This window comes from Schistocerca piceifrons, chromosome 6 (assembly GCF_021461385.2).
Source record: "Schistocerca piceifrons isolate TAMUIC-IGC-003096 chromosome 6, iqSchPice1.1, whole genome shotgun sequence".
NCBI lineage: Eukaryota > Metazoa > Arthropoda > Insecta > Orthoptera > Acrididae > Schistocerca > Schistocerca piceifrons.
In genome coordinates, this window is record NC_060143.1 from 139,085,670 (window position 1) to 139,101,594 (window position 15,925).

Genomic DNA, 15,925 nt, shown 5'->3' on the forward strand with positions numbered 1-15,925 from the left:
GAACACTCTGCCAGCCACTTCATTGTGAATAACAGAGTAATCACATAGATGTATATGAAGTATTCCACTTGGTGTTCAAGATGTATGAAACAGATGAAATACTTTCAGACTTCATGAAGAATGTAATAATTCCTAATCCAAAGGAAGCAGTTGGATCAAGTGTGAATATTAACAAGTCTTGGCTGTAAAATAGTGACAGGAGTTCTTTACAGAAGAATTTGAAGACTGTTAGAAGCTAACTTTGGGGAAGATCAGTTTGGATTTGAGATACATGTAGAAACACACAAGGCAATACTGACCCTACAATTTCTCTTACAAGATAGATTAAGAAAAGGTGAACATACATTTATAGCATTTACATACTTTGACTGGAATACAGTCTTTAAATTCTGAAGGTAGCAGCAAAAAATACAGGGGAATGAAAGGCTATTTGCAACTTGAACAGAAACCAGTAGGCAGTTATTAGAGTCGAGGGGTGTGAAAAGGAAGCAGTGGTTGAGAAGTAAGTGAGATAGACTTGTAGCTTATCCCCAATGTTATTCATTGTGCACACTGAGTATGCAGTAAAGGAATCCAAAGAAACATTTGGAGAAGAAATTAGAGTTTATGGAGAAGAAATCAAAGATTTGAGGTTTGATGATGATTTTGTAATTCTGTGAGAGAAAGCAACGAACTTGGTTGAGCAGTTGAATGGAATGGGCAGTGTCTTGAAGGGAGGATATAAGATGAACATCAACAAACGCAAGAGAAGGGTAACAGTACGAAGCAGAATTAAATCGCTGAAGGAATTAGATTAGGAGATGAGATGCTAAAAGTAGTAGATGAAATTTGCTATTTGGGCAATAAAATAACTGATGATGGATGAAGTAGAGAGGATATAAAATGTAGACTGGCAATGGCAAAAAAAGGATCTCTGAAGAAAAGAAATTTGTTAACATCGAATATAGATTTAAGTGTTATGAAGTCTTTTCTGAAGGTATTTGTGGGGCATGTAGCCTAGTATGGAAGTGCCTCACCTTTGAAAACTGACCTTATCCAACTATTTAGGAAACCTGCAATAGTGCAAGTTACTTTTTATTCTGTTTTCACTTTGCAAATGTGATAGCTTTCATAATTTTTTTCCTTCTTAAACGTATTGTAGTTTATAAGAATTTCTTACACAAGATTCATTTCACTTTTATTTAGTAGGCATCATTAGTGATAACTGGAGTTTATTCCTCTTGTTCTGGACTTAACGGATTTCGGTCTCTCTCTCTCTCTCTCTCTCTCTCTCTCTCTCTCTCTCTCTCTCTCTCTTTCTCTCTCTCTCTCTCTCTCTCTCTCCCTCTCCCCCCCCCCCCCCTTCCCGCCATCCCCCTGGTAGCAGAGGAAGATGTCTATACAGACTTGGTTGCATTTTTACCCTTCACAATTTTTTGGCTTTTAGAAACCAACTTTTTCTTTTTTTGCATTTGCTTTTTGCTCTTCACTTTTGTAACACTTTTCAAAATTTGTCTTCATATAAACATTGCTGTTATTTCACCTGCTTTGCACTCACCAGTGTGGCAAAACCAGTAATAGGAGGAAAACTTAAAACATCTAAAGGAGAGTATCATGGAGGAAAGGAAAGAAATAATAAAGATGTAAGTGACTAAGAACAGGCATAAGGAAATGCCCCTGAAAGTGTTATCTGTTTTGTTTTGCCAATAAAAACAATTAAATTCTGCACTGCACAAAATTAAAATTTAATAACTGTGTAATGAAACTGGAAATGAAGAGGGGATCAAAACCTACATGAATTACATGACTCCTATAAATAAAAAAAATTGGGAGATACAGCAATAAAAAGCTGGAGTGAGTGGAGTGATGATTAAAACTGCATGGGATTCTATACTGAGGAAGAGGCAGCAAGACTTACAATGGTAAGAGAGCTGAAATATGTAATGACAGACTTGTCAGAAGTAAGAAGAATGTGAGTATGGCTCGTTAGAGGCATACAGAATAAGCTCCAAAGAAATTATACAGCAAAGATTAAAAGAAAGAAATTTTGAAGGTGTAATATAAAAAAAAGTCTGAAAGAAAATTCTTCATTGATTTAAGAATCTGTTATATGTGAATTATGTCTACATTGTTAAACCAGGTTTCTGTACCACACCCGTGAGAGAGGGAAAGCATAATTAGATATGTTTTTATATATCCTGCTAGTATTTACATCTACATCTACAAACATATTCAGTGAACTGCTGTGAAGTGCATGGCAAAGTGTTCTTAGCATTTAACATTTTATTATGAATGAGAACTGACAGTCACTCCCTAAATGAAGGAACACTTATAATTCAGATGAATCATTGACACAAGCGGTAAATAAAGAGTAACGTTACTGCAAGAGAAGCTTCTGTAATATAACTTGAGTGGAAATATAATTTTTAACAACATAAACACTAAAGAGAAAAAAGAACATAGATGAGAGTTACCGTAAAATTTCAACAAAATGTTTCTCTAAAGTCTGTAAAATGTACAATTATTTTAACTTTTATGAGATACTATGAAAGCACTATACTCATACAGTCCACATATCACCATGGAACAAGCATTATGTTATGCATGAAAAATTTACAAAACATATGACTATGGTTTGGTCCTTTGCACATACTTTCACTCAGAAATTCACACAGCTGCCATTTTGGTATTTGACAACACATGTTAAAAGTAAGACAGATATGTTAAAGAGAATAATACAAGAACTGTGCATTAATCTTCAATGGATTGGACTTTTACTTTCATTTTGGAAACTGGTCACAAAATTTTCAATTTCTGGAAATAAGGAATTTACTACTTTAATAGCTGTCAGCTGTATTATGAAATATGCACATAAAATGAATCTTTCTGTCAAACAGGGTAAAACTACTCTCTGGGTCCATTTATGGATATTAAATACACAGGTGCACAATTTGTGACCAAGTGGCTGTGTAAAGTATTTTTTTAAAGCAAACATACAATAAATAGCTCATCAGTATGCGCATTTGACACCAGTAGTGTTACAGTCATAAAATGAAATGAAAATGAGGGTTAGTACCTTAGGTGGATGAGAATTAAAGAATGGTATGAATATAATGATTGTTTTGTTCTATTTATGGGAGGGGTACCTGGGATGCCTTGGGGGCCAATAAGCCCTGGTTTTCCCACTCGGCTTTTGCCTGGGGGGCCTGGTGGACCGTGCAGTCCTGCAGTTAGTTCATCCTTTCGATCTGTGGGAGCAGGAACAGAGCAAGCAGGGACACTCTTGAGTACAATCTATAAACAGCAGGATACAGGACTAATTGCCAATGGCAACAGGTGCTCCATGTTTTTTCACTCCACTCCACATTCACTGGCTGATGCTTAGACAAAACAATTAGGTACAGTTTGCTTGAACAATAAATCCTTTTCTCTCATTAGGAGCATGTAAATAAAAGTTTAAACTGTCAGAATACCAACTGATAATGAATCTTTGCAACTGTTTGTTCAGCAAAACCAGTGTGTTGGTATCCATATAGACAGAATATGAAAATGCAGAACAGAAAATTGGAAGTATGTACCAGTTCATATGAAATTTAGTTTGCTGAAATGAAATTTAAAGAAAATATTACACAATAATTGTCGCAATGCTTCTGTATATACTCACTGACGGGTTTAAGAGATATCAGCAAGTTCAATAAATTATTTGTTACTCCTTAACATAATTTTGTTATTGTTCAGGCAAATACACTTTACATTCTGACACAGAATCACAGCAAGTGGTCTTCAGATAAACAATTAAAAATGCCAAACAGAGGGGATAGGCCACATAATTTACACTCTGACTCACTGCTGGAACTGTGACAGAATGTAATATACACATACATGTAAAATCATCCATGTCATGTTTCAAACCTGGAGGTCCCTGTAGCCCTGGGGGACCCGGTCTACCCGGTCGACTTCTCCCAGGTGGGCCAGGGGGCCCAACAAGGGTAGCTGTCAACTCACTGAGCTGGTCTGCATGAGGAGTAAAAAAAACATGTTCAATACATAATGAAAAGAAAATGTTCAGATATTGTTTAAAGCACATAAGTAATGTTGAAGCATTTAAACAATTAAAGTTAGTCTAAGAATACTGTGTGTCTAAAAATGATTTCAGCAACCAAATAATTTTGTTGTGTACACATGGTGATCACACTGGTGTTACAAGGCAACAGTCTATAAGAGTTTTATTTTGTTCTGTTAGAGTTAGTGACAGGCTAACTGTTGTTGCACATTTTCAACAATCCCCCAAATATAAAGTATTTAATAATGTGACAAGGAATGTAGCACCACTGGCTCTACCCCCCCCCCCCCCCCCCCCACCCCTTTCCCAATAATATAGCTGCCCTATTGCAGCAAGAACAATGGTATCTTTGCCAGATCTGTTCTCTGTAGTACTCACTCTATGCTGCATGTGTTCTGTACACGTTGCAAGAATTAAAGTATTCGTAGTAAGTAATGGGAATCAAGTGATTATTTATCGTAATTACCACGCCCGCTCCCCACTACCTAAAAAATTATTGAGCTGACTGAAAGTTATTGAGCTGACTGAAAGTTAACATGGAATATATAGGATAAATTTTGTTTATTTTTCTGTGTATTACAAAAAATGTAGTAACAAGTGGAGATTATATTTTTATGACCATATCTAATCCAATGTATGCACTGTGAAACCATGAAAGTGCTCAAGTAAATGTTAGATACATTCTGATACATGACAGGTTAATCACATTTATCATACAAGAACTGTTGCCTGTTTGTGAATATGTGTATTGATAGCCACTTTTGAAGTGATTCACCTCCTGTGAAATTCCCTTCTTAAATTAGATGATAACCATTATACAACATTATTCATTTTTATAAGAGATAGAACTGCCTATCAAAACAAATCACCACTACAAAATTATTCCCACCTTACTAGCAGGCCAAACAATCTTGCTGCAGACCATAAAAAAGAATCACTTGATAAGTTGTTGTGTTTGTACACATGCTCTCTGTGGTATATGGTGAATGTTAGTTTTCACCTTTGTAGGCTATATTATTATTGTTATAATCCCTATCAATGCTATCCTCATATCTCACTTAATGCTTGTCATATACAGTAAAAATGATGACATATTATACACAGAAAAGATAAAAACATCAAAATATTACAGTCTTCTGTAACAAAGTACTGAAAAGTTGTTAATAATTTTATAATAAGTAATTACAAAGCTATTGTAATTACTCAAAGTTACAACTGCTCTGGAAGTCATAACAATAAAATATAAAATCACACTTTAGATACCGAGCTTCCAGAATTAGAGGTTGCATCTGTCTGTTGCTTTGGGAACCTGTGATACAGTGGCATTAGCAGTTAAGTAATCAGAAAAAATAAATCACTAGTACATGACTGGAAGCTAAGTAGGTAAATGAGACTAAATGGACTATTAGCAGTCAAGGAGAGTAAAACCATATGGATGGGGACTTGGGATAGGCTATGCCTCACACTTGCCCTTTCAGACTGCCATTATCCACTTGAAGATAAAGGAACTAGAACTGAAACACAAGTTTTATTTATTTACCTTGCAGGTGGACATGATGTATTTCTACACCTATCATGGATGATTAAACCACTGTTGATACTTATCTGGAGGTTTGTTTGTACTTTCCACTGGCTCTGATTAGCAACCTTACAGTTTTGAAATACCAGTAATGTAAGCGATTCTTGTTCAGAATGTGTTCAGCTCCAGCACTTGTCCTTTACATCTAAGATATACAAGTAAGACATATTCAATACATAGCTACTAATGAAGTATTGTGTTTGCCAGACGAACCAGTAATTGCAACCACGGAAATATCATGTTAATTTCATCTGTTTCTTGTGAGATGCTGTCATATAAAAGTTGGAAACAGCGAGTACCTGCTCCAAATGTTTTAGTGTTTGTAGATGAAAAGATAAGCAAAATATACTGAATATTAAAGAAATCACTAGAAAAACAAAAAGCCCTACAATGCTACAAGGGAATGAAACCCAGGGCATTGTGACTTCTAAGCTACATGATCAACTTACAAGATGACCAAGAATTATCAAATAATGGAAACAGTTATGAAAACCATTTTGCTACTACAGACCTCTGAGGTGCAAAATGAGCCAGTGAAATTGCTGCACCCTAATATGCCAGCATCTAGAAACTATGAGTGTTATGGTACATTTCATGTGACACAGAAAGAAGAGTAGGATATAAATATGATATTTAACGAACAACAAATACAGCAAGTGGACTCTGCCAAGTTCTTGGGAGTGAACATTGATAGCAAGTTAAACTGATCATGCTATATTACAGATCTGGCAAAATGACTTGTAGATCTGGCAAAAAGACTTACTGCATTTCCACAACTTTTGTCTTAAACATAATTGCATGATCTACACATAAGAATGCCATCAGAGCTGCCTACTTTCGATATTTCCATACAATGTTTCCTTACGGCATCATATTTTGGAGTAATCAGCCACTGGCAAGAAAAAAAAAAGGTTGCTCAAAAGAGAATTACATGCATTACGAGTGGTGTTCTTTGAGAAACTCTTACATCTCAATGTGTCTTCCAACTTGTATGTTACATTAAAAAATTGCTCTCTTTCCAAAACCAGTTGAGCATATTATGACCACAATATGAAGTCAAAAGAGGAATTGCACAGTAATAAGACAAACTTCACCTTGTGCAGCAATGAATGAATTACTCAGTCATGAATCTCTTCAGTGCTCTAATTTTTTTTAACAAAAATGAGACTACATGTGTAGTTTTATTGTATAAGTGGGATGCCTCATTAGTGCAAGCATAAATATAATTTTTTTGTCACAAAAGATGTGGTATTATTTTTCAAAGTGTAAAGCTGTTATTAATATGAATGTCACAAAGTAATGTAAACATTCAGAATGAATCTTCCAGGAAGTTTTTTAATGTAAACATTAATTCTGATGTCTTAATGTACTATGTACCTTTTTTTATTTTCGTGTATTATGATGTGCTGTTTGTTGATATGAGCACTATCATAAATCTATCAATTACACCCTACTGTATTCACTTTTGCACATTAATTGCTTTGTCACACACAGCAGATATCTATAGCATTTGCAGTGAAAATGGCAGACAGAACATAAGACAAATACAACACTACTTTATGAAGGTGTGTGTCTTGAGTATAGGAAGCCAAAACAATTATTACTGATATTTTGAGAATTGAAATCATAGTTGGAATGATGAAAGAACTGCCATGTAGAATCCCCTGATGCAAGCAATATATCATGAATTTTTATTCAGGTAATTGGACTTGGGTCAATGGAAGAATGGCTTCATCAGGAATTCAGTTTAATCATACATCCCCCTTTCTGTCTCCAGTACTCTGTTGTCAAACTACTAAGACTCAGTAATATAGGAACTATTACTGTGTTTAACATTTCAGGAAAGTCATTATTTATAGTTGCCTGAACTTAAAAATTTGTGAACTGCCAATATAAACTATGGTCAATACTGGACCACAGTAGGCTATATCATTTTTTTTATTTTTGTAAATGTGCACTGAATGCCAATATGACTGAGTTGTACAGTGTCAAAATTGTTGTACAATAATTGGTCAAGAAGGTGCTACTGTGTATGGTACTTACATACTAGCTTCTATGTAACACATGATTTTGTGTTATCATCTAAACAGTTCTTCAACATATCAAACTTATCTTTGTTATCTTGTGAATTAGATGTAATGTTCTTTACAATATGATCATTTCTTTAAACCTTGTCCTTTCATTTATCTCTCTTTTGTCCTGGGAGAAGAAACTTCTATTTCTGGAAGCTCAGTATTCAGTCACACTGCACATATGACTTTTTAGGTTGGTGTAGCCATTCTATTTACTTACTTAATTAACACCTTTCATCTTTGAGTTCCTTACTATAATTTTATATCAGAATCTGTATTATTTATTCACTTTTTGATGACACTTGGCACAGTGGTTAGTGGTGGCTAGCTGAATCAACACAAATCAAATGAAATCAAATGGTATTCAACAACTTTTCCTCCACCTAATGTAAACTGACTACGCCTGCATGAAGAACCAAGTATAGCATGTCGTTTGCCAGAGTACTCTTCACTGTATGCCACCTAAGCATGACAGAAACAAGTTAATATTCACTATATTTACTGTATATGGTGAACTACAATTATGATTTAAACTGGCGATCTATTGGGTATAATATGCAACCAGTTGCTTTTTTTTAATTTTGATATTATTTATTTTCTGTACCATTAACTAATTTTCAAGTCACTGCAAGCTTATTGAGGTGTTACAAGAACATTATCTGGAACAAGAACATTATCTGGACCTTGTGCAGCTAGATCCTATGTTTGTGGTGATTGCATTGCCTTGTGGTACCCATGACAAATTCATTCTGATAATGTACATTTTGGATGTTAAACACACACATATGAAAGGTGATAGGTAGGAGGGATGTACAAAGGGTCTACATAATGGGAACAAACTTGAGAACAATATTACAGAAAGAGAGGGACAAGAAGTGAAGATAAGAAGAGAGATACAATACTATGAGAAGAATTTGACAGAGTACTAAGGGCCTAAGTGAAAACTGGGCCCACCAAATAGATAACATTCCCTCAGAATTATTGAGATACTTGGGAGAATCAGTGATGGTAAAATAATTCCACTTGGTGTGCAAGGTACATAAGAAAGGACTTCAAAGAAGAATACAGTAATTCCAGTTCCAAAGAAGGCAGGTGCTGGCTGGTGTGAATACCAATAAACCACCAGTTTAATAAGTCATGGTTACAAAATACTCACATCTATTATTTATAGAAGAATGGAAAAAGTGAGAGAGGCCAACCTTGGGGAGGATCAGTTGGGTTCCAAAGAAATGTAGAAATTCACGAGGCAATACTCATCCTGCAACTAAGGTTAATCTGTTGGTTTCATGTCTCTTGGCTCAATTGAGTAATAAATTGTAATGATGTGGAATGAGTAATTTTATATACATATCACAAATTATTTTCTAAATATGCTTAATGCTGATCATTTACAAGTGTTTTTTTTTAATAAAATAAAATAAAAAGAGACGTGTAGATCTGAGTCAGTAATTCCTTCCCATCACCATTCACACATTACAAAGAAGTCATCAAGCACAAACTTTTTCAGTTTATTTTCAAAGTTCATATCACTGGGAAAGTGATCAAAATTTTTTGTTGCATCTCTTTTTGTGATACAGACAACCTTAATGTGGCACAATGAATGTTAGTTTTTCTTCTGGTGCCATAATTATGTATATCATTGTTCCTTTTCAACTGCAGTGAAGACTTTTTTACTTAGAGATGAGTTACCCCAGACATTACCCCATATCACATTACTGAATGAAAATATGGAAAGCATGTCAACTTACTGGTTTATTTGATTTGCAATGATTCTAAATGCAATTCTGACTGAACAAAGTTGTTTTAGGAGTTCCAAAAAGTGCTTTTTCCAGTTTAAATTCTCATCAATATGGGCACCTAAGAATGTTGAAGTTTCCACCTTATTTATTATTTCCTCGCAATGTGTTACACTAATCATTGGTGTAGTACTTCTAGATGTGCCAATACGAATATGTTGTGTCTTTTAAAAATTGAGGGTGAGACCATTTACATAAAACAAATTCACTGTTTACCATTTCCTCTGCTGTTGTATGTGTTCTTGGACCTTGGAAGATCACAAACATGATTTCTCCTCAGTCAGAATATTGTCCCTGGACTACATTAGTTGAATTACTAAGTACTTTCTGCGTTCTTTTTATTTGATGTGATGTTATCAGTTGGTTGGCTATACCATCAATCACATAAAACCTAAGTTTATCTAGGAGAATTTTGTGATTCACACAGTTAAATGCCTTAGATTGATCACAGCAAATATCCATCATCGCTATTTTGCTATCTGATGCTTGTAAAAGTTGGTGAGTGAGCATGTGAATGGCATTCTCAATAGAGCAACTCTTCTGCAATTCAGATGGTTATTTACTGAAGATATTATTGTTGCTTATGTGTGATACTATTTTAGAAATCATCACATTGTAAGAAACCTTGGAAAATATTTTTAGAAGTGAATCTGGTCAGTAGTTATTGACATCTCTATCACCTCTCTATATAGATCATTAGAAGAGAGGTAGAAGAAAGGCAAACCTATGTTTATTGCACTTGCGGATTTAGAGAACTCTTATGACAATGTGGACTGGACTACATTCTTTGATATTTTGAAGGTAGCAGGGATAAAATACAGATACCAGAAGGCTATTTACTACTGCTTCAGAAACCAGACTGAAGTTATAAGAGTTGAAGGACATGAAAGGGAACCCATAGTTGAGAAGTGAGATAGGGCTGTAGCCTATCACTGACGTTATTCAAACTGTACAATGAGCAAGCTGTGAAGGAAACCAAGGAAAAATTAAAGTTCACAGAGACGAAATAAAAACTTTGCAGTTTGTTGATGACATTGTAATTCTGTCAGAGATGGCTGTGGACTTGAAAAAGCAGTGTCTTGAAAAGATATTATAAGATAATTATCAACAAAATTAAAACAAGGGTAATGGAAAGTCATCCCATCCTTTTGGACAGTTTCCAGAGTCTGGCTGAGACCGTATGGAACACAGGCCTCTGCATCGTCTTCTGTCTTGCCACCATCTCTCCGTCTTCACCTGCGTCAGTCATCTCCTTTCTTCTGGACGCATTCCTCTACTCCTTTCAGCCATCTGTTTCTCAGTCTTCCTCTTGGTCTCTTTCCTTCCAGTTTCATCTCGTCTATTCTCCTGGGTATCCTCTTCTCTGGGTAGAAGAAGAATGGGTAGCTTTGAGGGATGAAGTAGTGAAGGCAGCAGAGGATCAAGTAGGTAAAAAGACGAGGGCTAGTAGAAATCCTTGGGTAACAGAAGAAATATTGAATTTAATTGATGAAAGGAGAAAATATAAAAATGCAGTAAGTGAAACAGGCAAAAAGGAATACTAACGTCTCAAAAATGAGATCGACAGGAAGTGCAAAATGGCTAAGCAGGGATGGCTAGAGGACAAATGTAAGGATGTAAAAGCCTATCTCACTAGGGGTAAGATAGATACTGCCTACAGGAAAATTAAAGAGAACTTTGGAGATAAGAGAACGACTTGTATGAATATCAAGAGCTCAGATGGAAACCCAGTTCTAAGCAAAGAAGGGAAAGCAGAAAGGTGGAAGGAGTATATAGAGGGTCTATACAAGGGCGATGTACTTGAGGACAATATTATGGAAATGTAAGAGGATGTAGATGAAGATGAAATGGGAGATATGATACTGCGTGAAGAGTTTGACAGAGCACTGAAAGACCTGAGTCGAAACAAGGCCCCCGGAGTAGACAATATTCCATTGGAACTACTGACGGCCGTGGGAGAGCCAGTCCTGACAAAACTCTACCATCTGGTGAGCAAGATGTATGAAACAGGCGAAATACCCTCAGACTTCAAGAAGAATATAATAATTCCAATCCCAAAGAAAGCAGGTGTTGACAGATGTGAAAATTACCGAACTATTAGCTTAATAAGTCACAGCTGCAAAATACTAACACGAATTCTTTACAGACGAATGGAAAAACTAGTAGAAGCCAACCTCGGGGAAGATCAGTTTGGATTCCGTAGAAACACTGGAACACGTGAGGCAATACTGACCTTATGACTTATCTTAGAAGAAAGATTAAGGAAAGGCAAACCTACGTTTCTAGCATTTGTAGACTTAGAGAAAGCTTTTGACAATGTTGACTGGAATACTCTCTTTCAAATTCTAAAGGTGGCAGGGGTAAAATACAGGGAGCGAAAGGCTATTTACAATTTGTACAGAAACCAGATGGCAGTTATAAGAGTCGAGGGACATGAAAGGGAAGCAGTGGTTGGGAAGGGAGTAAGACAGGGTTGAGCCTCTCCCCGATGTTGTTCAATCTGTTTATTGAGCAAGCAGTAAAGGAAACAAAAGAAAAATTCGGAGTAGGTATTAAACTTCATGGAGAAGAAATAAAAACTTTGAGGTTCGCCAATGACATTGTAATTCTGTCAGAGACAGCAAAGGACTTGAAGAGCAGTTGAATGGAATGGACAGTGTCTTGAAAGGAGGATATAAGATGAACATCAACAAAAGCAAAACAAGGATAATGGAATGTAGTCTAATTAAGTCGGGTGATGCTGAAGGAATTAGATTAGGAAATGAGACACTTAAAGTAGTAAAGGAGTTTTGCTATTTGGGGAGCAAAATAACTGATGATGGTCGAAGTAGAGAGGATATAAAATGTAGACTGGCAATGGCAAGGAAAGTGTTTCTGAAGAAGAGAAATTTGTTAACATCCAGTATTGATTTAAGTGTCAGGAAGTCATTTTTGAAAGTATTCGTATGGAGTGTAGCCATGTATGGAAATGAAACATGGATGATAAATAGTTTGGACAAGGAGAGAATAGAAGCTTTCGAAATGTGGTGCTACAGAAGAATGCTGAAGATTAGATGGGTAGATCACATAACTAATGAGGAAGTATTGAATAGGATTGGGGAGAAGAGAAGTTTGTGGCACAACTTGACCAGAAGAAGGGATTGGTTGGTAGGACATGTTCTGAGGCATCAAGGGATCACCAATTTAGTATTGGAGGGCAGCGTGGAGGGTAAAAATCGTAGAGGGAGACCAAGAGATGAATACACTAAGCAGATTCAGAAGGATGTAGGTTGCAGTTGGTACTGGGAGATGAAAAAGCTTGCACAGGATAGAGTAGCATGGAGAGCTGCATCAAACCAGTCTCAGGACTGAAGACCACAACAACAACAACATCCTCTTCTCCTCCATTCTCTTAATGTGTCCATACCATCTCAGCCTTGATTTCTCTAGCTCCTCCTGTAATGGTTCCAGCTTCATTAACTCTCTGATCCTATCATTTCTTAACCTGTCTATCTTTGTCACTCCAATACTGTTTCTCAAGAATTTCATCTCACTAGCTTGTACTTTGCTTTTCCCTCTTCCTTTCATAAACCAGGTTTCTGATACTTATGTCAGGATCAGGACATAGTATGACTGGTATGTAACCTTTTTACTGATTTGGGGTATATCCTTGCTCCACATCAGGCTTCTTACTCTCTTCTGAAATGATTCTGCTTTTCTCCCCCACTCATTTATTTCTCTGTCATTTTTTCCATCTTCCTGTATAAGGCTTCCCAGGTACTTTAAACTCTCCACTCTCCTCAATCATTCCCCACCAACTGTTATTCCCACTGTTCCTCTCTCCTACTTTCTTGTTGTGATAATCATCTCACTCTTACTTATAGTAAATTTCATCCCTAATTCTTGTACTGTTCATTCCCATAAGTCCAACTGCTCTTGTACTTCCTCCTCCCCCCCCCCCCCCCCCCCCCAAATCATCAGTTCATCTGCAAACACCATAGCTTTCATATTCCTTTCACCAATTACTTGTGCTACTGTACTCATTATATCATCCATTGCTGTGCTGTCAAGGCGTCTTGCCACGGTTCGCCTGACGCCCCCTGTTGGAGGTTCAAGTCCTCCCTCGGGCATGGGGGTGTGTATTGTTCTTAGCGTAAGTTAGTTTAAGTAGGGTGTAAGCCTAGGAACTGACGATGTCAGCAGTTTGGTCCCATAGACACTTACCACAAATTTCAAAAAATGATCATCCATCACTACAATGAAGAGTAATGGTGAAAGTGCACTTCTCTACCTCAAGCTGTTCTTCTGTTCAATCCAAGCTGATCTCTCTCCTCCCACTTTCACACAGCTCACACTTCCATGGTACATTTCCCTTATCCACCAAAAAATCTGTTTTGATACTCCTCTGTTCTCAGGGCTTTCCACACTACTTCTATGTGCACTATTATACGTTTTTTCAATGTCCAGGAAGGTCATTAGTAGATCTAGTCCATATTCATAGTGCTGTTCCTGCAGTTGTATTACAGCAAAAATTAGATCCACAGTGGACCTTCCTGTTTGAAGCCATGTTGCTCTTCTCTCATTCTTCCTTCTAATTTTGCCTGAATTCGTGCTTCCAAAATTTTCTCAAAAATCTTTGCACAATGACTAATCAATGTTATCCCCCATAGTTCTTGCACTTTTTTCTATTTCCCTTCTTAAAGATCAGGACAATTATTCCCTTCTTCCACTCTTCTGGGATCATCTTCTGTCTCCACACAACTTTCGTTACACGATATAGCCATTGTATCCCCACATCTCCTGCTGCTTTCACCATCTCTACACTTAGTTCATCCAGACCTGGTGACTTCCCTCCCTTCATTTTGCCCAATGCCTCTTCAATTTATTGCCATGTAAGGTCTTTTCTATTTGCTACTTACATTAGTAAATGCAAGTGGAAGCAATATGTGGGAGGACAAGTAACAAAAAGAGATGGAAAGAAACACCCTGGTGGAATGATAAAACAAAGGATATAGTAAAGAAGAATAATAGAGCCTTAGGGTATGGTTCCAGAAGAGAACAGTAGAGACAAGTGAAGAGTATCAGGCAAGCAAGAAAGAAGCAAAATGAGTGGTGGTGGAGGAAAGAAGGAAGTGGATGGAACAGTGGACCAGAATGATGGAGGAGGATACTGAAGGTTCAAAAAAGGTGTTACATGGGATGATTAAAAGTAAGAGGAAGAACAGTACAACAGATTATGCTCGAATGGTGAACAAAAGTGGACAAGATGTAGAGAATAAGGAGGAACACAAGAATATGTGGAAGAACCCGAATGGAGACCTGGGTAAGGAGGAACAAGCCAAGGAGAGAAAAAAGAGGAGGAAGGGCAATGGAATGTAGTTGAAGTAAATCAGGTCATGCTGAGGACATTAGATTAGAAAATGGAACAATAAAAGTAGTAGAAGAGTTTTGTTATTTGGACAGCAAAATAAATGATGATGGCAGGGAAGATATAAAATGCAGACTGTCAGTAGTGAGAAAAGCATTTCTTAAACAGAGAAATTTTTTAACAACTAATATAAATTTAAATGCCAGGAAGTCTTTTTCTGACAGTAACTCTCTGGAGTGTAGCCTCACATGGAAGTGAAACATGGATAATAAGCAATTCAGATAAGAAGAAGATAGTAGCTTTTGAAATGTGGAGCAAAGACTCCTGAAAATTATACAGTTAGATGGAGGAGGAGGAGGATATTAGTGTTTAACGTCCCGTCGACAACAAGGTCATTAGAGATGGAGCGCAAGCTCGGGTGAGGGAAGGATGGGGAAGGAAATCGGCCGTGCCCTTTCAAAGGAACCATCCCGGCATTTGCCTGAAGCGATTTAGGGAAATCACGGAAAACCTAAATCAGGATGGCCGGAGACGGGATTGAACCGTCGTCCTCCCGAATGCGAGTCCAGTGTGCTAACCACTGCGCCACCTCGCTCGGTTATACAGTTAGATCAAACAACAATTGAGGAGGTACTGAACTGAACAGAGGAAAAAGAAATTTACAGCAAAACTTTACTAAAAGAAGGGTACAGTTGATAGATCACACCCTGAAGGACAACAGAACTGTCAGTGTCATAATGAAAAGAAGTGTGGTGGGTTGGGTAATGTGTAGAGGGTGGTCCAGACTTTTTTTTTTTTTTTTTAAAGCAGTTTCAAACCAATTTAAGTTTGAATAATTATGCAGAGATGAAGAGGCTTGTGCCAGACCAGAAAACTCTTTGGTTACTTACTGTGAATGAATGTGAAACCAAGTGCCACTAAATACTGTGTATCCATGAGTATAATCTGCTAAATGTACATTATAAGAATGACTCTGTCATGGATACCATGAGACAATTCAGTAACCAAGACTATAGCGTCTAGCTGCACATGGTCTAGAAAATATTTCTGTAACACTTCCTGCTGATGAGGAGAGTGCAGCACCTTTAA

The 15,925-nt window shown here is 36.9% G+C and overlaps 1 protein-coding gene across 4 annotated transcripts in view; it reads right to left on the minus strand.

Moving 5' to 3' along the window:
* Positions 1-15,925, minus strand: part of LOC124802542 (collagen alpha-1(IX) chain-like) — a 403,811-nt gene that overhangs the window by 16,965 nt on the left and 370,921 nt on the right. For 3 of the 4 annotated variants that reach the window (XM_047263404.1, XM_047263401.1, XM_047263403.1), the window contains one exon: positions 3,892-3,993. In XM_047263404.1, coding sequence (XP_047119360.1) covers positions 3,892-3,993 — 102 coding nt within the window. Of the gene's footprint in view, positions 1-3,125; positions 3,228-3,891; positions 3,994-15,925 lie in introns of all 4 variants that reach the window. The other variant, XM_047263402.1, reaches the window with a different exon arrangement.